The sequence below is a fragment of the Pygocentrus nattereri genome, chromosome 3 (genome assembly GCF_015220715.1).
Source record: "Pygocentrus nattereri isolate fPygNat1 chromosome 3, fPygNat1.pri, whole genome shotgun sequence".
NCBI lineage: Eukaryota > Metazoa > Chordata > Actinopteri > Characiformes > Serrasalmidae > Pygocentrus > Pygocentrus nattereri.
The window spans coordinates 36142170-36163713 of NC_051213.1; the positions used below are offsets into that span (position 1 = coordinate 36142170).

At 38.5% G+C, this 21544-nt stretch overlaps 2 protein-coding genes across 2 annotated transcripts in view; one reads left to right on the top strand and one right to left on the bottom strand.

Moving 5' to 3' along the window:
- The window catches only part of adcy2a (adenylate cyclase 2a), a 149279-nt gene extending 132682 nt beyond the window's left edge, over nt 1-16597 (top strand). Inside the window, exons 19-25 of the mRNA XM_017700855.2 lie at nt 3819-3903; nt 8857-9015; nt 9734-9880; nt 11112-11213; nt 11689-11803; nt 15898-16022; nt 16156-16597. Coding sequence (XP_017556344.1) covers nt 3819-3903; nt 8857-9015; nt 9734-9880; nt 11112-11213; nt 11689-11803; nt 15898-16022; nt 16156-16308 — 886 coding nt within the window. The 3' untranslated portion in view covers nt 16309-16597. The remainder of the gene's footprint in view (nt 1-3818; nt 3904-8856; nt 9016-9733; nt 9881-11111; nt 11214-11688; nt 11804-15897; nt 16023-16155) is intronic.
- Nucleotides 16598-17187: 590 nt separating this feature from the next.
- dnah5 (dynein, axonemal, heavy chain 5) overlaps nt 17188-21544 on the bottom strand; it is a 181501-nt gene continuing 177144 nt past the window's right edge. Inside the window, exons 79-80 of the mRNA XM_037536137.1 lie at nt 19729-19960; nt 17188-17551 (exon numbers count right to left, since the gene is read on the bottom strand). Of these exons, the coding sequence (XP_037392034.1) occupies nt 17400-17551; nt 19729-19960 (384 nt within the window). The 3' untranslated portion in view covers nt 17188-17399. The remainder of the gene's footprint in view (nt 17552-19728; nt 19961-21544) is intronic.

Below are 21544 nucleotides of genomic sequence, written 5' to 3' on the forward strand. Positions count from 1 at the left end.
CTGTTTAGTGCTCAAAATATCTAAATGTGTTTGCATTTGAAATTAAAGTGGGCAAGGTTATGTTTTGTGTAGACTGACAACTTTTGTGCATGTAGATTTAGGGTTAATTTATTTGGTCAAACACTGGAAGGGTGAATGCATAAAAAGCTGCTGTTTTCTACCGAATAAATGCATGGCCTTTGTGAGTCCTCAGTTTGAGTCCAGTTTATTGTTGCTCCTCTCACTGCTTTCTTTAAAGAGATGACATTGAGGGACTTGGTCATTGTATTACAGACTCTGTCTTCTATTTTGTGGATAATATGACCTCCACAAAGACAATGCAAACTAAAAGTAGATCACAAAGAATGTGAAGGACCTGCTGAATAAAAAGAAGAAGACCTTCAGGTTGGAACATAGAGAGGAGCTCAAATGAGTACAGGCAGAACTTAGGAAGAAACTCTTTCAGGGTAATGAAAGATACAAGGAAAAGAAGGAGCAGAACAACATCAACGAGGAGTGGAGTGAACTGAAGACCATCTCTGGCTACAAATAGGCTGGAAACCAGATGGTGGAGGGGAACCTGGGCAGAGCTAATGAGCTGAAGCTGACAGATTTTACTCATCAATCCAGCTATCCCCTATCTTCTCCTCCTGTACACAAATACACTATATGACCAAAGTGTGTAGACATCTGCTCTTCTATTGTTTCTTCTTACATCAGGAGAGTTAATAGGGAGTTTCCCCCCTCTTTGCTACATTAACAGCCTCTACTGTTCTGGGAGGGCTTTACACTATATTAGAACAGCATTGTGAGGATTTGATTGCATTCTGGCAAAAGCATTAGTGAGCTCAGATACTGATTTTTGTTGATCAGTTCTTGGTCACAAACACCACTCAATCTCTTCCCAAATGTATTGGATGGAGCTCCATCAATCCAGGGAATGCAGTTTCACTGCTCCACAGTCCAGTGCTGCGAAGCTTTATTCCCTTCTTGCTGACACTTGACTTTGGCCATGGTGACTTTAGGCTCATGTGTGGCTGCCTGCTTCAGACTGTCCCATTCATTTGGCAATTTTTTTCCTTTATAGAGTTTATGTAGTAAAACTACTACAGATTTACAAGACTGGGACTGATCATTGTCCTCTGGAAAAGACCGTCTCTAGGCTGGTGAAGATTAATTTCCAATGTCAGAAGTAATGCAAATAGTAATGCAAATGAGTATGCATCACTCTATAGAACAATGTAAAGAAAAAACAATTAGAAAAGGCAATGGTTATATAGAACACACCAGTTTGAAAGCTTAAATAGTTCTTTGCAGGGTTAAATTGTTCTTCTTCACTTTAAAATCTGTTGTATATGGTTCTTTAAAAAATGTGAGGTGTTTTTGTATAGCAACAAAAAGGGTTCTGTACATACAGTCATTTTTTGGTATCATATAGAACCCTTTTTGCTAAAAGTTCCCCAAGCACCAACATAAGACAATGTTAGGTAAAGTAGGAAGTATCTGTACAAACTGACACTCTCTCTCTCTCTCACTCACTCATACCTGTCTATGATATTGCAAATGTGTGATCCTGAGCTGCATACTCTTAGCAAAAAGACTTTTAGGCACTATGTAGAAGCTATTTAGTGCTCTTTGGTGAAGTATATTCAAATGGTATCTGAACATTATACACAACAACAACAGCAATAATTATTGATGCAACTGAGAATGTTAGAACATGTGACTTTCATAACTTGTGAAGCCAACTGTAGCATAATAAGGACACACATGTCATTGTCTTTTCTAAAGAACTCATTTAGAGCACTTTCAAATGTTGCCTGCTGTATAGACCTTTTTTACTAGGCTACTGCTTGTGAACCTCAAGGCTGTTCATAACCTAATTGTTGCACTCTTTTGAGAACTATAAAAGCACACTTCATTGCACCTCTGTACCATTTCCATTCACAGCTTGAAGCAGCAGACCACAGACAGCACAGCTCTTACATGATCGATCCTTATCATGTTGATTAGAAGTCATATGGGGTAGCTGTTGTTGGAATGACCTGCTATTCTGTGTCCAATACTAGCCTTTCTTAAGTGGCACTCTAAATTAGCTTGGACCCAAAAGTGGCTTCAACATAAGTGCTTATTAAGGCCAGCTATTGTTGGGTGGCTGCCCATCCCATATATACCGCCTATTATTCTCAGTGGGCACTGCAAAGCTTCCAGTTCCTCCTCCTAATGGACTTTTATTATTATGGGCCACTGGAGACAGGCTTATGTTAGTTAGCCTGAAATAAAGCCAAGCTTTTTGTCTTTATGAAGGCTGAGTTATGCTGCAAATCCACTGGAGGATTCATTTGGATATTTACAGTAGATGAAATATTCTTTATGGTTGTTCATGATGATTGAAGCCTCCAGGCAAATACTGCCAAGATGCAGTGTATGTTCATTTTGTTTTGTCTGTGTATGAAATAAATGCTGAAATTGATTAATTGTATGGGGTAAAAATAATGTGCTTACTTTTCATAGTGATATTAAGCTTGTATTGATTGTAGTTAGCTACATAAGGAGGTAGATTTGAATCTATCAGTCTAACACAGGGTTGTCTGCTCAGTTGAAAGGTGTCTACAGTTCAGTTCAGTCCACTTTCATTTTATTTATGTAGTGCCTAAATGCCAGTGGTGAATCGTGAGCCTTAGAATTAGGCTTTCAGTTTAGGTCATGTCAAAAAGAGAAAAAAACATCTCTATGATAATGCTAATTTCATCCACTGTCAGCGGATTTTCATAGTATGTTTGCGCTTTGATAGTGGCATTTTTTTGGCCATTCACTCATGGACATAAAACGTTTTATCTGAAGCTTATAACAGACATTTTATCTTTTAGCAGTTTTACAGTGACTCAGTAAAGATTTCTGGTGTAAAGCTGCTGCTGCTGCTGTTTTTCATTTATAACAACTGGCTGAAATTTGGTCATGCTACTGCTTGTACTCATAGTTAGTGACTTATCAGTGGCTTTAGAAGGCCTAGAGTGTTTTTACTCCCTAAAGTGGTCTCACCCATTCTAAATCAGAACATGAGGGCAATTTCACCATCATTTCTTAATTATGGTGGTGCTTAATATGACACATTAGCTCTTCAGTTTAGGTCTTGAAACCCTTACCAGTTGTGAAGATTTTGCTTGGCTGTATATACTTAGATGCCACAGAAAAAGATATCATGATTGGGTAATTTTCTGTTGGGCAACACTTTTGCTTCTAACCAAAAAAATAACAATTAAATTAGTAAAACATAAGTATCATAATTAGAGAAGTCATTCTCTGAAGCTGGAGCTAAAAGGGCTTTTAGGTTTCCCCACTGCTTAGTGCCATATAAGACACATTGTCCCAAAGCAGCTTCCCAGAACTGTGGATCTACATCAAGTTGAGGCAAAAGACAGTTTCAGGAAAACTCCCTGAAGAAGAAACATTGAGATGAATCAAGACTCAAAAGAGGAGAACTCCATCCTCTTCTGGCTGCACCAGTAGTGGAGTTAGGATACAATGGATTTGTATTTTATATTCCATTATACTGTATTATATTGTGTTTAGCATCATCCTATGATTTGCATGCTGCATGCTGTGAACTCAGGAACATAGGCATGGATTATTTGCCAGTCTTCATAGTTAAGTAGAAAGCTCTGCTACCATGTTAACATTAAACAACATTGACATTCTTTATTAATGGACAGCTGGAGAAGATATGGCCCGCTGGCCCCTCCTGGACCAGAGATGACATGATTTGTATCAGGGAATCAGTTAGACTCACATGCCACTCCTTCTCTCTCTGTTTCTCACTCTGTCTCTTCCATACCAAGGCCAGGAGTTCTGAAGGACTTGAAGACAATGGGTTCAGTGTCTCTTTTCATATTCTTCGTCACCCTCCTCGTGCTGGCCAGGCAGGTGAGTTTAGATATGAACGTTTATGACCCTAAAATTTGGGGTTGACAGTATGTTATAATAAATAACAAAGCAATAAAAACTATGTAATGTATTAGCTAGAGATAACAAAACATGACAAGGCAAGCTAAGATTTAGTGGACCATCATTAAGTACAAGATTCAGTATTTGTTAATCATGTGATTTTATTGAACTGTGTAATTATACAGAACTCTCTTTATGATAGCAGTGGCGTTCAAAGCACTATGCTAAGCAGTTGTCACACGTATCTGGATATTTGTATAAATGTAGGCTTTTTCTGTCTTTGTCCAAACCAACAGAATTAACAAAAATATTAAAATTTTGATGTCAAGAAATACATTGTGAGCATGTGTACTGCTCAGAATATTTCACCCATTATAGATATCCCAGAGAATGCACCCTGCAGCCGTATTGTTAATATTACGTCAGCATAATGTGTATAAGCAGCCAGAGCCAGCTATGGCTTCCAAATCAAAATATCAAGAAAAGGTTTGATCAGAGATGCTGATCTGTACCATATTGATTGATGTTTGAGTCTTGGATTATGCATTTTTGCCTGCAGACATCTGTCCAGACATCTATAATTGTCTTGTAAATACTGCACCAGGCACCAGGTTATCGCTTCAGCTAAAAGCATACAAATCACTAAAGTCATTTAATTATTTCATCTGTGGAATTGGCTGTTGTTACTACAACCACAAACCACACAACACATTATGGCTATATTTTATCAGTCAGGATGCTTTATTAACTAACAATGTAGAAATGGTGTCTTTGGTATAAGTGCTGCTGTCTTCACCGCACTGACCAGCGGTATGTCAACAATACACTGACAACAACGAGTGTGATATTAATTGAATATTATATATTAGGTGTTTCAAAGAAAGTGTTTTTGCTGTCTTACAATATTGGTTTTACGTCGGCGGTGTTGGGAGGGTTTTCCTGTGAAATGTATTAGGTATATAGCGTCAACTGCTACATGTCTCGGGCAATGGTCACTCATTTGCGTCTCAGTCTGTCAGTTAGTGCCTCAGTAAGAGACATTGACTCTCGTAGGCTGGCTCGCTGGGCTGTCCAGCAGTAATCTCAAAAGACATACTCTACCACTACTATGACACGACCACAAAACAAATAAATAAACAGCAGTAAAACTTTAAATAGGACTACTAACTAAATACATTTTTTTGCTTTACTAGTATAGTCTACTAGTCCATCAGTCTTACTGTGGGATGTACTTTCTGTTTTATTTTTTTAAGAGTTGTGCTTTGCATGTGCAGAAGGATATTGTTTTTAGTTAGGATATTGTTTGTTAGTGGAAGACAGAAACTGTAAAATATCACTTTGCCATGGCTAGGAATAGAAAAAAATAGGAATAAACAGACAGTATTTCTGGGCCGTTAACTATAGTTTATAGTTCACATTGTTATCCAAGTGCGCTGAGCACAGGTTAAACTCTAACGAATGATCATGAACTAATTTTACATGCCCATGACATAGCTGAAATAAACATTAGATTAATAGACCCTTATTAGTCCCACAACAGCGAAATTTCACCTCCTCATTTAACCCCTCCATGAAGTGAAACACCACATACACACTAGTGAATAGACACACACATTAGTGGGCAGTGAGCACACTTGCCCGGAGCGGTGGGCAGCCCAATCCACAGCGCCTCGGGAGCAGTTAGGGGTTAGGTGTCTTGCTCAAGGACACCTCAGTCATGTGCTGTCAGCTCTGAGGATCGAACCAGAAACCTTCCAGTCACAAGGCTGGTTCCCTAACCTCCAGCCCATGACTGTCCCCTACATGACAGGCAATTTAATCATCTTTTTATTAAAGTATTTAGGATTTATTAATTTATGATTTAAATAATTTAGTGAAAGTGTTTTAAATTATTTAGCAGATTGTTTGCAGCACTAGATATATGTGCAGTGTTACACCATGCTATCCATTTGACTTAACTAAAAGGAATTATAATTCCCAGCATTAGTGACTACAAGGGTTAATGCATGTGCAAGCTAAAAATATGCTGCTAAATTATTGTTTATAATTACTGGCTGTAATTCTAATATGATAACTTTAATAAGTACATCTTCCCAGTTATCTGCGAATAATGATATATCATGCCCACAAATAAAAAGATGATGAGACCACATGGGACTGAAAGGATTTGCTGAATAATGTTTACTTGAAGCCAGTCAATGGTGGATAAGAAGTTAAAATAAGCAGATAAATAAGTTTGAAGATATTATGTGATGGAATAAATTTAATTTGGATTTCTTTTTTTATTTTGGATGAGTTTTTTTTAAGTTTTCTGTTTGGTCTTTTAACCAAAAAGATCCTTAACAATAATAACAAGCTATCTTAACCATTGTCAGTTTGCACTACATGTGCACAACAAAATTAATGACATGCTTAGTTATGAAATGCATCACATTTACATCTGATTTGGGTTCTGTATTGACAGGTAAGAGTCTCTGTTTTTTCTGTGTGTTTTGATATAAGAAATGACATGGCAGAAATGTAACAGATGGTTTTTCTTTCCACAGAACAAGACTACACACAAAAGTAACTTTTCATTACATTCAAATCATAATTTCAATATCTCCTCTTCTCCCGACTCTCAGCCGGGAGATTGACTCTGATCATATGCCGCACTTTTCTCACTCAGTGAAAAAAGCTGGAAAAATAGAACAAGAGCTTGCTTTAATATAGAAGCAGGGAAACGGGTTGAGAATGCACGCGCCAAATATGCGCCTCTCGTTACTAAGTGTCGTCCCAGCAGTAATGATTTCACCCTGAAGTGTTTGCGTAGATGAGGTGCAAAAAAGCCACACAGCTCGATAGCAGCTGCTAAACATAGCCCGGACCTTAGAAAAGCACTGCCATCCATCAGAGCTGTATAGAGAGTCATCCCATCGGTTATCCAGGCCCTATTTCACTGTCCCAAATTCAGATAGCGCCATGAGAGTCAATTTCCCTCGTTTCTCTGCTCTTGGTTCTACCTCTCTAGGATGATGTATAGCAGGGAGTTTTGGGTCATGTCAAGATAAAGCTATAAAGCCCAGACTGGAACAGTGGGTGTGACCAATACAATGCACAAGGACACTTTCGTTGGCATATGACCGACATTTGGTGGGCCATTCATTAGATATATTGTGGTGGCGGCATGGTCTAGACTAAAGGCCCTTACACACTGTACTCAATGAGAGGAAAAGGAATGCAAATTGTAATATATTTTTGCTACTCATAGAACAGGCACAGGGTGACACTGAGCAGACTGCTTTTTAAGTTGGAAAGTGAAAGTAGCGCAGAAAACTTGCTTCATTCAAAATCGGAAACTTCCAAGTTCTTCCACATATTCATAGCCAAGTGTGAGTGCCATTTCAGTGGCTTTTGGAGATTCTAATCAGTCGATGTGTGTGAAAGTGTTTCAATCGCTGGGACACAGCCAGTCCATCATCTTTGGTTGTAGCCAGAAATGGCTGTGATGGGTCAGAACATTTATGTTGCTGGTGAAGGTTAGTAAAAATAGAACAGAGGGTGAATAAATAATGTCACAAAATTACTGAAAATTTAAAACTTTCTTCTCATTCATACATAAAGAACAAGGGAAAGTATTTGAGTTTCTCTGATAAAACTCTTTTTGTCCCTTGGTAAGTGAGAGATGTCAGCTTAGCGTGCTATGGGCCATGCAGAGGAGATCACATTCACGCTCCCTTCTCCTCTGGATGCCTTTCCGACCTAACTCACACATGACATTTCAGACAGAAGCAGTTGATGTGATTTATTTGCTCACGATTCAGAGTTTATCGCCTGCGCATAGACCATGTCAGAGAGGGGGAAAGAGCTCTGGAGGGCAATAGCAAAAGCATGGTATTCTGCAGGAGAGATTGATTTAGGTTTGCTTTTGTTCTGCTTATATTTAAGACAATTTGAAAAGCAGTAGGTAATAGACATATATAATCTTTCAATATTTTATTGGATTTTATGTTGACACCTGCATGAGGAAAAAAATCCTTGTACATCTTGCAGTTGCCAAATAAAGATTCTGAATCTGATGTCATGATAAATGAGGAAAAAATCTTTAAGAACAACATTCATTTACTGTAAAGCTAAACCAAAGTCTAAGTTTAGCGTGTACAGGATGATGATGCGTAAACCTGTGCAGAGTGTATTGCATGAGTTAATGTTTTACAAATCAAATCATTTCTAGTTATTTATTAAAATAAAACACAAACCATACCTTACTGATTGCACTTCATTGTAATAAACCATTATAAAAGACAAATGACAGTGAAATAAAATCACCTCAAATGCCAATTCTTAATATTAATTAAATAGTCAGTTATATAAATTTTATAATGATATGTACATTTATTTAATGTTAAACTAATCCAGCTCGAACAGAGCTTAATTCTAGCTACCGATTGTTGTAGCTTGCATTTAATACTAATGCCATCAGGCTGGTGAACAAGTTCACGTTTTTATGATGACAAACTATGTAAAAAATTTCAACAAATTTTATTTGTTGTCTTTTCAACAAATCTTATTATATAACTTAATATAATCACTGTTATCTAATGACAATAACACAGCCTAAATGCCAGGAATGTAATTACCCAGAATACATTAAAGAATTAAATAGACCGTAGACATTCAGTAAATTTCTGCCCCCCAACATTTGATCAGAAGGTTTGAATCTGAAGGTTTGTCTCACATGCAGCTGATTTTTTTGTCATGTACTGCGTAGTTCCTCTTCAGTAGTAAAACTAGACTTGTCTACTGCTTGCATGTTTTGGTCAGATATTTCATCAGAATGCTAGGTGCTTGCAAAACTGTGCAGCTTCTCTCTGTGGATTTGCTGTGTTGTTTTGTCAGTGAAAGGAGCATGGTGACCTCCAGTCTCTTCACCTCTGTGTCCTCTTGTAACAGAATGAATATTACTGTAGGTTGGACTTCCTGTGGAAGAACAAGTTCAAGAAGGAGTGTGAGGAGATTGAGACTATGGAGAACCTGAACCGTGTTTTACTGGAAAACGTTCTACCAGCCCATGTAGCAGAGCACTTCCTGGCCCGAAACTGGAAGAACGAGGTGAGAAGCATTGTAGTGGTTTGCCTTAGATCCTCACTATAAAGTAAACTTGTTAATATTCTAAACTGTTAAAACAGTTCTGTGCTACACAGAAAGGTCAAGTGCTACTACCTCACGTTGGAACACCCGTATCAGAAAATCTTATTTAGATCACTCCACTCAATGAGGTTCAACCATAGATAGACACATTAGAGAGTGCACTGCTAAAGCCACTGCTCTGGGGGTGCACACTCCCTGGAAGGAAGTTTCTTACAAAGATTTACATTGATTGGTGCGCTAGAGGCCCCTCTTCAGGTGGTACAGCCCCAGTTTGTCCCCTAATAAATCTTGTAGAGTGGGTATATAGGGAGATTAGTCTATCAAACTAGTATGCTAGCATATGAATCTGCCACTGGTTGACCGAACAAGCAGTATTTTAGAGTACATTCATTTTTATATTTCTGAATGTCATTTTTTTTACTTACTATGCATTAAATTACTGTCTAGTTATCAGCCCAGTCAAGGTCATTTTAGTACTTATTTCAGTATGTTGAGCAGCATAAAGCCAGCACAGACACCAAGCATTAGACAAATGAGTTTGACTGGAAAAAATATATAAAATATTAGAATGTGGCTCACGGAGAAGAAGTCAGTTCTGCCTGACTGTGATGTTGTATCAATGCTGATGAGTTTGTAATCTCTTCAAGCTCTAGATCTCTCTCTCTGCTGTGTCTGACAGGATCTATATCACCAGTCATACGACCTGGTCTGTGTAATGTTTGCGTCTATCCCAGACTTCAAAGAGTTCTACACAGAGTCAGACGTAAACAAGGAAGGCCTCGAGTGCCTCAGGCTGCTGAATGAAATCATCGCTGACTTTGATGAGGTGACTTCAGTTTTTTCGTTTGTATGATTCTCAAATCTGTTTGGAGGGCAGGATCTGTCAATATGAAAAATTGACTGAATAAACACTAAATTAAATGAGGCATATATTTCTTTTGGTTTGATTCTATTTTATTTCGTTTTTGATTTAAGTTTATTAATTTTGTATTTCCTGATTAATTTATTTCTGATATGATGATATATGATTTACTAATTATATAATCTTGTTTTTTAATTTCTGTATTTAGTTTCATGTATTGTTCTGTGTTATTTTTACATGTACTCTGTTTCTGATGTTATTCTTTCTTTTTTTTTTTTGTATTTATTTATATTATTCCCCCATGTGATAATAAGGCGTCAGGCATAGCAATCAAGACCAAAGAGCTATTGATGGGAAGTCTGACTTATTTAACCCAACTGGTTATTTTGAACTGCCACTTACAAACACAGGTGCAGACAATATTAGTACAAATAATATGACAGTGCAAATCAAAAGCAGCATAGAAGGAGAGGAATCACAGTTGTTCTGTTTAACAGTGAGGTCTAAAAGACTTTGTTACATCCTTTCACTGTGTAGTCATCAATGTTTGTATCTGTGCAAGCAGAATTTGGAAATTTCTGTAATTGGTCTGTATTCTGTATTCTCTGTAACTGGGTTGTTTGCTCTAAGCTAGCTAACAGGCTAACGGGCTCCTACAATAATATTGTATAATGAGGGAGTTACTGTAACAGTATATGTTACTTGAAGAGCTGAGTGCGTAACATAACATTATAATATTCAGAGTGTAAATGTGTGGATGGTAATCTGATAAAAAAAGGCTACTTAAAGTTAAAACATTCATGCAGTGACTAAACATCTGATATCTGCAGATATGGTCTTCCACAATTCTGTGTTTGCAACTATGCATTTACAATATTAATGCTATTATACATTATTATCTTTATATGGAAGTGTGAACATATTTAACTGATATTTTTGTTCATTGTTTCTTTTTTATGAATAGCAAAATGTTCATAAATCTGTTTTTTCACTTATTTGTTGGTATTTCAAGAAATAGCTTTTTATTTCATTATTAGCAACAACTGACCCTTATTACAAGAATATTTCTGCAAGAGAAAAGAAAATGTAGCTTGTTAGCTGCAATATCAGCAGGGCTAATTTGTGTTAATTTGTACAAATTTGTTGTGTTTATGTAATTGGTGTGGTTGGGAACTCATTGCTATTTCTAATGTAGTTGCTCTCCAAGCCCAAGTTCAGTGGAGTTGAAAAAATCAAGACCATTGGAAGCACCTATATGGCAGCCACTGGACTAAATGCCACACCTGAACATGCCCAGGTAACACTTTGACAAAAATGACCAAAAGAATGTAACGGAACAGTCTGGAATAACAAAATCAGCAGCTTTAAGCTAAAGACTAATTAAGACGGAGCTAGAAATACTTCAACGAAAACTCTTTAGGATTGCTTGGATGCTAAGAGGCTTGGTAGGATCCATCAGACTATGTAGAAGACCATGTTACCCACTTCTGTTAGCTTTCATTTTGTAATAGCCACATTTATGGAGTACTTCTTAAAAGAGACATATATCCTCACAGCAAACTACATTTCAGAGCTACTGTTTTTGCCACTGTCTGAGCCCAAGCAGTCAGGGAAGATATGTCAGGAGAGAGAGAAATTTCCATCCTTGACGACTGCTGAGCCCAAACCCATTCTTATAAATTATACACCTAAAAGGAAGTTTGAGGGCACAGTTTAATGGCTTTTGAAGGTTTTTGGTGCATTCATAATGCATTTGCTTTTTGAAATTTCAGGAGCACGATAGGCAGTACATGCACATCGGTACCATGGTGGAGTTCGCCTTCGCACTGGTGGGAAAACTCGATGTCATCAATAAGCATTCCTTCAATGACTTCAAGCTAAGAGTTGGTACGTAGCTAAACAAATCTGTAGGAATTAATCATAGGATGAAATCTACAGGTCAGCTGTGAGCTTAATAAAGATAATTGAAGTGATTATTCTGATATTTATCACATCATTGGATAAAACGTTACTGTAGTATTTGAAGCAAACACATTATTAGTAATTTCAAGATGTCTTCTTGCATTTTCTGTAGACAAAATAGGCTACTCTTAGCAAGAGCCTCTAATCAAATCGAGTAGCAATGGAAACGCTGTCCTCCATCAGACTTTCCCATTCTGCTTTCACTGCGCCCTCAAGCATGATTGTGCTGCCTGAAGTATTTGAGTGGATTTGGCCTGCGTTCAGATCACTGGAGCTCAAGCCATCTGACTGTCAAGTCTCCACAGTGACATCTGCCATGCTTCTCTCTGTCCCTGTCAAGCTCAAGCTGCTCCTGGTAGCTGAGGGTTTCTCTGTCTCCTGTACCCTTACCCTCATTTCTCAGCATATGAAAAGCAGTCTGACGCTGCCCTGAATTCATGCCGCAGTAGCATTTGAAATGTGCTTTGAAAAGCATTTTAAGTCTTGTCTAATTAAGGCCACTACATGCCATCCAGAAATGGAGAAATTAAATTAATGTAGCCGTGTTTAATTCACCACTTGCTCACACAGGAGCTATTTGTGTAGTTTTAGCTTGTTCAGTAAAAAAATTTGTCATGTAAAATGTTTGAGCAGTCATTTCCATTCAGGTCAGTGTAATCAAAGCGAGCCACGGTTGGTTTAAAGGACTTTACACTACAAATGTCACTGCACAGGTGAGATACCTAAGTGGTTTTGCTAAGACATGGGCAGAATTGCTGGTGTCCCCTCATAGAGGGTTGTTATTGATTGCTTTATGAAGCTGGTCAGCTTTTGGTCAGTAAAATGTCATTCTGTTTGGTAACTTGGTAAATGCATTTAAATCAAACTTAGGAAGTGGTTTGTAGTTTATCACCGTAATCACTGCTAATTTTTTAAGAATGACTGTTGTCATTGATCATTTTCTCCAAAATGGTAACTTTTCAGGAGAAGGCAAACCCCTTCTTTACTATTTCCGTTCATTTTTGGAGCATTTCTGTTGCTTCATTCATCATTTTCACGCAATGTAAAAGGCAGATTCTGAGCTGAAATGATTAAAAAAAAAGTCATTATCTTTTGTTTTTTTTTTGGACAGCGATATGTGTGTGTGTATTAGGAAAGAAGATACGTGTCCATTGTTGGAACCTCTAGAAATTCTTATGAGCCCTCAGGGTTCAGTAAAACATAAGCAGTCATCCATCAGTCACAAAGGTCAAGTTCCCTTAGTCATTCATCAGCATTGGGAATATTAGACAATACACAAATGAGAAAGCTGCCTGAAGTTAGACGCTCCAAGAACTTTGACTAGAACTGTGTGATGTGATCAGATGAGACACAAATGGAGCAAGAAACACTCAAGGTGGGTTTGGCATTAAAAGAAGGACAGACAGAAAGAACATCATCCACATTGCTAGGTATGGTGGCAAGTCTGTGGTGTTTTGGACTGTTTTTCCACCAAAGGCTGTGAGAATCTTTTTAGGATACATGGCATCATAGACTCATCATGGGTCATTGAGGTCATTGGCTACATTTGCCAAAAAGCTGAAACTGGGTCATGTTTGCATCTTCCAGCAGGACAAAGTCCAAATCCATGCCTAAAATGATTTAATAACCACAGAATCAGGCCTTTGACATAGTCATCCCAGCAGCCTGACCTAAACAACATCAAAAATCTGTGTTCTGTGTTGAGGAGGAGTCTCAGATTGCTTACTTTGTATTATACTAGCATTATAAAACATTAAAGGAGAAGACTCACTGTTCTTATGTTGGCAAAGGGAGGCTGCACAAAGTATGCAGGATGACAAACATGGTTATGTTAACAAATCATTCTTCTTCAACAGTTTTTTTTAATTATAGGTTAGATTTATCTCATATTTTCAGCGTGAGACTAACCACAAACATTTTTATGACCTCTTAACCAAGAGTGCAAATAATTATGGAGCTGACTGTATATTTGTGTCTGTAACGAAATATATTTAAATATTTGGTTAGTAATGTAACGTTAAACCCTTCAATGACTACGTTTACATGCACACAACTGCTGGTCACATTAAGAAATGGCCATGTACACAGCACATCTCAACTGTCATTGTCTGACTAAGGTCTTAGTCAGCCAGGCTTGTGCCATTAAAACATGTGGTCCTGGCTGGTCAGACTTTCCTAAGATAGATTTGGACATATAAATACTCAGCTTGTTCCACTGACTCATGAATTTTTGCAGCATTTTTGGTGCTTTATGCAGCACAACACATAGTTTAGCTTGTGAAACCAAACTAAATGTGAGTGACAGAAGGCAAAAAGGCTTGCACTTCTGGGTGAAAGAGAAGTCCCTCCTGTTAGACATTGTCTCAGAAATAGACATTTATTGATTTATTCAGAGCCATCAGCCAACTGTGGAATTAGACCGCCGCATTTAACCCATCTGTGCAGTGAAACACACACATACATGCACGCTAGTGAACACACACACACTAGGGGGTAGTGAGCACACTTGCCCGGAGTGGTGGGCAGCCCTATCCACGGCACCCGGGGAGCAGCTGGGGGTTAGGTGCCTTGCACAAGGGCACTTCAGTCATGGACTGTCAGCCGAGGGGATCAAACCAGCAAACTTTCAGTCACAGGGCTGGTTTCCTAACCCCCAGCCCACATCATAACATATTAAAAAGGAAGGAAAATAAGTAACAGGGATGTTTTTGAATGGTGAGTAAATGACTTGTAGATAAATGTAGGTGCATGATGAATGGGGTGTTTACTACTGTATCACACTGCACACTGCAGCCGTGTGTGACGGGACTGTTAATGGAGCAGGGAAGTAAATGATTAAATGATTTACTGTTAAATGAGAAAATAATTGTTGAACCTACTTTATTGGTTTAAAACAATGTTATACCAGTACCTAGTTGAAAAGGCATATTGATCATTCACGTTGTGGAGTGTGGCACAAACAGGCAATTAGTTCTGCTAGACAGGTCTATTTAAAGATAAAGCACCCAGCCAAAAATAAAGAGGATGGTGTACAATATTGATGTACTAAATCAAAAACAAACATCCTCAAGTGATGAGACAGTTGTTGAATAGTAATGAGTGGTAAATATAACCTTACGACTTCAGAATATAAAAATTCTCAGTAGCCAGTCGTCATATACTTAAGTCATTTCGTTACCTTTGTAGTTTTTGGTCATATTATCATGAACATATACTTGCCAGCCTCTCAGATTAAACAAAACCATTATCTTAGGGCTTTGGACCATTTACTTTATGTACCTACTAATCAGAGTTGGGAATCAGCCAAAATTTGACTAGTCTTTTCATAGTTTTGTAAACGTCTTGCCAGAGCACACAACTATGAACCAGAGTCCAGTTTTAACAAAGGACATTTTTTTAGCACTAGTACGTAGTAGATGCTTTACAAGTCTCCTACTGCAGAGACGGTACTGAAGTGTGTCTGAACTGTGCCAAGTCACATCACTGTATCTCCTCTCCTGTGCAGTATATCATAACCGCTACTGTAATGACTCTCACTGTGCACTTACACTGTAAACACACCTTGTACCACTTCAATACCTGCAATACCTGCTCACAAATATTCTTGTATGCTATATAAATATGCAACTTTATTCCTGGTCTCTCATAGTTTACTCTGATTTATGTCTATTTTTCTATTTCTGCCTAATTTATGCCTGTTTTTTCCTATTTTTATTTCTGCCTAATGTAAGTTTGTGTGCAATTATATGTCTTCCTATCCTGCCTTCCACCCAATGACCGCTGGGATAGGCTCCAGAACCCCCCACGACCCACAAGGAGAAGCGGCTTAGAAGATGTGTGTGTGTGTGTGTGTGTGTGTGTGTGTGTGTGCTACTGTAATGCTGAAATTTCGATTCAGGATCAATCAAGTTCTATCTGTCTAGATATTTTGTAAAAACAGCATTTTTATTGAACACAATTTCAGGAACGTCACTAGAGCAGTACAGCATTGAGCCTAAACATGTTCTATCCCTGTGCAGGTATTAACCATGGGCCTGTGATTGCTGGAGTTATTGGAGCCCAGAAGCCTCAGTACGACATCTGGGGCAACACAGTGAATGTAGCCAGCCGGATGGACAGCACTGGGGTGCTCGGGAAAATACAAGTACGCTTGATTTCATAGTTTTGAAATTTACTGATGGATTATTTCATTGATTTCAGACTCGAAAGTGACATTTCCTGCTGTTTGTTGTGAACATTTGTGTCTGATCATCTTCCCTTTTCTTTTGTGTATACAGGTTACAGAGGAGACGAGTCGAATCTTGCTGGCGCTGGGCTACACGTGCTCATGTCGAGGGATCATCAACGTCAAAGGGAAAGGAGAACTGAAAACCTACTTTGTTCACACAGAGATGACCAGATCTCTTTCGCAAGGGAATGTAATGCCATGAGCCAGCAAGCCCCAGACAGTGTTTAGTGAAAATCTAGGAACACCACAGACATTTGTAAATAATCTCGCCTTGTCCTTAGATGCACGAGATCTTGGATGTATTTAAAGTGATACCATTTCTGCAGTATCTCATAAGCAGGGTTTGTGCACAGGGTACATAAGTATGGTAGCAATTATTTTGTAAGAAAACCAAATATAACAAAAAAGTGTTTTGATGTTTTAATGCATTGTTTTTCTTTCTTTTGTTTTTGTAAAAAAGAATCATTAAACTTTGTATGTACTTTCGTCTTCCTGCCGACCTGCTTCTTTGTGTCAGGCTGAAACAAGAACGGTGCATGAAAGGTACAGATACAGAAAAAGTGGCCCTCTTTTAGATAATGTCAACAAGGCAGTGTTTTCTGCATGATCTCAAGGGCTGATAGCTTTTACAACTTCCTCCAGCTGTAAAAAACGAAGTTCACTTCAGATTTATTTGTATTTCTCTATTTGCATTACTGAACCTCCTCTGGTAAAATGAATCCGGCTCAAATAGCGCTCAAGATGTACTGAGGTACTGTAGGCAGAGCTCAGTGGAGCACACCTGTGCACTGCAGTGCTGGTGCCTGGGGCCAGTTACTGGGAGACTTGGAACACCTGAGCTTCATCTGGGCTGCTAATTAGCAGGTTTAGCTGTGCCCTCTCTACTCTATGTACGTATCTTTAGCAAAAGCCACTGCAGCTGGTGTTGGGAGGCACTGAGGTGCTTCAGTACGGGAAACCAAATGCCCCGAGAAGGCAAATGAACACAACTTGCAAAGGGGAGGTTTGGTAATGATTTACTGTTTTTGGCAGAAATTCTGTTGAATGATTTAGAGTTAAAATACACTGAGCCATAGACCTCTTGCTCCAAAAGTATTTATTTAATAGAATTTAGTTGTAGAGTTTAGCCTCCTGTACAAAAAGTAGAAATTGCAGCAGGTAAGATGTACATGATTTGAGAGTTTAAAAATACTGAACAGATCAAATAGAAATGCCACAGCTAGACCAGCAAAGGCAGAGAATGATGCACTGAAACAGGTCTGAAAGTAATGTAAGCCCACAGGTCTATGGAGATTATTTTACATCACACAGCAAAGCTACACCTCGCAATATCCAGTACTCAGGAGGATGGCTTGTTCTCAGGTCCACAGCTGCAATGCAGTTCGGGTCCGTCCTCACAGGTTTCTTATAAATGGGACAGGAGTAGTGGCGAGAGTCCTTGACACCTGGAAATAACAGCGAGACAGTTTTAGGACTACACATTATCAGCTTCATTCTCTTAAACGTTTAGAAGTCTATTAAACGTTTATTAGTAGAGTTAGGATTTTTTTTTTCCCCAGATAAATCCCTCTGAAACCTGGGCACTGCAGGAGACAGCAGGCTTTGCTGTTTGGTCCTAAATCATGGTTAATATTCTAAGTATCCCCAGAAAGCCATTCAGATTGAGTGTTTAGGCCTCTAAACAACTCATGATTATGAAACCTTATGGAACCAAAGTCTAGATGAAGATTAAAAAAAAAATTTATTAACAAATCTTGAATTCATCAGCTTCAGTTTGACCATCTTCAACTCGTACCGTATAAAACCGGTTCTTCTGCATATCATTGTTAATTACCCATACATATCCCTACATAACAGCTTATGCTCACTTTTAAGCTTCTAATTAGCTCTAAATTATTTCCTAGAGCTACTGTCAATCTTCCGCTACATAATCTCCTTCCATTAGTACTGGAGGCACACAGACCAAAGCCATTATTAAACACCTGTTTGTGACATTTAAATGTTATATTCATGTGTCTGTTTCCTGGAAGGGATTTTGAATTAATGCCACCATAGGAGTGGGCTTCTAAAGGGTGATGTAAATTACTGGACCTGGTTTTTGCCTTGGCTTTATGGTTTCTTCCGGCCATTGGGAAAGATCCGCAATCCTTCACTAGTACTCAAACTGAACTCATGAACTGGCTAATCTGGAAACATCAAATGTAGTTTATCAGCCAAGACAAAGCCGGGGTCTGAAGTTTGCTTGTTCTTATGACACAGTTTTCCAAAACTGTTGCATAGCTAAAAAAAAAAGTAGTATATATATATATATATATACACACACACACACACACACACACACACACACACACACACACACACACACACACACATATATATAAGAGATAAGAAAGAGAAAAATAGAAATCTCAAAGCCTAAAGCAAACTGCTGCATAGCACAGTGGGTTACTACTGCCCTGTGCAGTGGGGAGCAGCATCCGTTTATTCGTTTTCCTGTTTGGGCAGGAATATAAGTAACGTTCTGCATTTGTCTATCATGTTAACCTGTTTTGCATAAGCCTAAAAACATCTTATGTTTTTCTAAAAATGTAGATGTACAGAGATGAGGAGCATCCAGTGCAGTACAAATGAAAAACATTTTATACCATCTGTCCTTGTATTCATTTAGTAAAAAATGATTTCTGAACACATTTCTTGTTTCTTATTGCCTTGATTAAAGGCCTTTTAGTCCAAATAATGGTTCTTCTGACTGAAAAGTCACTCTTTAGAGCCATTTTGTAAAGAATGCATGAACATTGTGATTTTTATTACTTATCACCAAAAGGATGAATATTTTATACACCTATACATTTTTAACCAAACTGCTCATCCCTACAGTGTGAGTGAGTCTACTCGAGATTACTTAGCATTCGTCCTGGTTTGAGGCAAGTGTGTAAGGTTTAGGCAACACAAGTTTAAAATAAAGATGCAAACTTCAGACTCCACACACCGACTACATTTGGGCTAAGTGGAAGATTTGAGCAAATTTGTTTTTTGCTACACTATTCAGAACATTTATGCCCGTGCTTTGGGAAGGCACGGGTACCTGCAGGCGTTGGTGGAACACTGCAGCTGTGATGTTCGATGTAATAGGGGCCACCAGCCTCCCAGCCCACCACCCTCTCTTAAATAATGGAGCCACTCTACATCTTTCCAGTTCAAACCGTGCACTACTTTATCCAGCTCTTAAAACAGAACTGAACACTGTGCTTTGTACAAGAGGTACAAGCTAAGGGTCCTGTTAATGGATGTGTGTGTGCATGTGGGAGGGGGGTGCTGGGTCCTGTTAATGGATTTGTGGATTTTTGGCCTGTAGATGTAAAAGCTGTTATACTGAGAGGTGCAGTAATTGCTAAAGGTTCAACAAAACAATGAGTAAAAAAAAGTCAAAATTGTTTCTATGACCAACAGCCTCAAAAAATCTGAACTGTGTTTAATCGTTTTGTGGAGCTTGAATTTTATGCTTGATTTACAACTTTCTTAGTGTCCTGTCCGTAAAGCACTTTGGGTTGTATTTTTTTTGGGACACAGCTAATACTTGTTTTAAAAAGGCAGTGAGTCTCCGAGCTTATCCAGCTCTCACCGTTGTTCTCAGCATACATTCTGACCACGGGCATCATTTCAAACAGCACTTTAGGTTTGGAGTCGGTGAGCCTGCAGTTACGGCGGTCCCAGCCTGCGCCCTCCAGGTACAAGCCGTACACGTACACGCCTTCCTGTGGTGGCTGAGTGATGTCGTCTTTCATCCACTTCGTCACTTCATTGCACAGCACCATCCGGTCCAGGGCCCAGCCTTTGTTTGCCCGAGTGATTTCCTGTGAAGACAGAGACTCAGAGAATCAGTGCCTGAGAGACACCTCAGTATAACATGATGGTAATCTTTAGGAACACATTCGTTAGCCAGTACAGTAATTATACACTAATCTTCAATATAACTATCATAATCATTCTCTTAATCTATCAATTAAGACATTATGAACTGCCTCAAATTTATGCAAACTAGCTGAAATTCACCAGAACTGGAAGATAAATGTTAAGAGCTTAAAAACATCGTTACTGTTTGGGAACAAATCAGCATGGTGTAGTCCACATGTAGGAGGCATGACCTTTTTTTGGGGGGGGGTTGTCTTGAAGGAAAAGTGGCCAAAAAAAACTCCCTCATGAGCCGCACGTTCGACACGTGTTCTGATTAAAAGCAGAGATTTAATCATCCCTTCCTCAAGTGACCCTGCTTTGAGATGCTGCTTAACACAAGTTAAAGGAACACTTTACTCAAATCTTTGTGAAAGGCAAGTCTAATAGTGACTAGTCCCATCTGTAACTGCAGGGTTCATAAACAAGCGTTTGAAGTTAGGCTGTCAGGTGGCCAGTCAGCTGAGCATGGCTTCATGTACACAGAAGACTGAGTATATCCACCACTGTGTGTACCATCACTGGAGAGAATGAGCGGTCAGGTGAACTGGAATTTTGGAGAGTTAGAGAAACGTGGCCAGCAGTTGGTCAGACAGCTTTCAAAAATCACATTTAGGATTCCATAACCCATGTCCTTCAGTGGACTGCTGCATTTCATTTTTCTCTCTACTTTAGTCTTTACACCGACTCAGCTTAAGCACAATAGGCACCACCTGGACATAAAACTAGCAGATTACATTGTTAATACTCTCTAAATTAGTGGACAGTTAAGAAAAATCTGAAACCACATTAAAATCTAAACCCAAAAACTGAAGAACAAAAAGGTTTAGAATTTTGAAAAGTAACAAAGTGAAGAAATAGCCAAGATTCTGCTATTGAAGGCAGATTTGTAATAATGTCCATCAGATTTGGTCAGATTTGCATAAACTTATGAAGTCCATGGCAGCTCAAGTGCAGTCATTAAAGCAAAAAAGACATAGTTTCTAATACAAAGAAATTCATAAATGTATGTAAACATTTGAAGATCCTACTGCAAACTGTTATGGTGATATCATTTGAAAAGTCTCAGAATTTTAGGCCCCACACCACTGTATATCCTTCAGTAAATCAGAGATCATTTTCTTTTCAATCAAGGCTTTATATGCGATATTAGTTACATACACTCTCAGATTCTGAATAAAATAAGGCTGAAATTAAATACACACAGACTCAAGTTAAGCAATCACTCAACATTGTAGACCCTGAGTCTTTGTAATGGACGTCTTTAATGTTTTATGGAATTGTGGATTGTTGTATTTCATATTAATGTAGCCTGGATGAAGACACTACTGATATGACCTACATGGCTGAATCTGCTCAGGTCGAGGTTTTGCACCTCCACAGAGCTTTTATTCTCTGTCTAAAAGTATCTAAATGTCTGTAAAACTATAATCAACTCATTTAAAATAATCTACCCCCACCCCCAATGATCACTACTACCTTTTTGC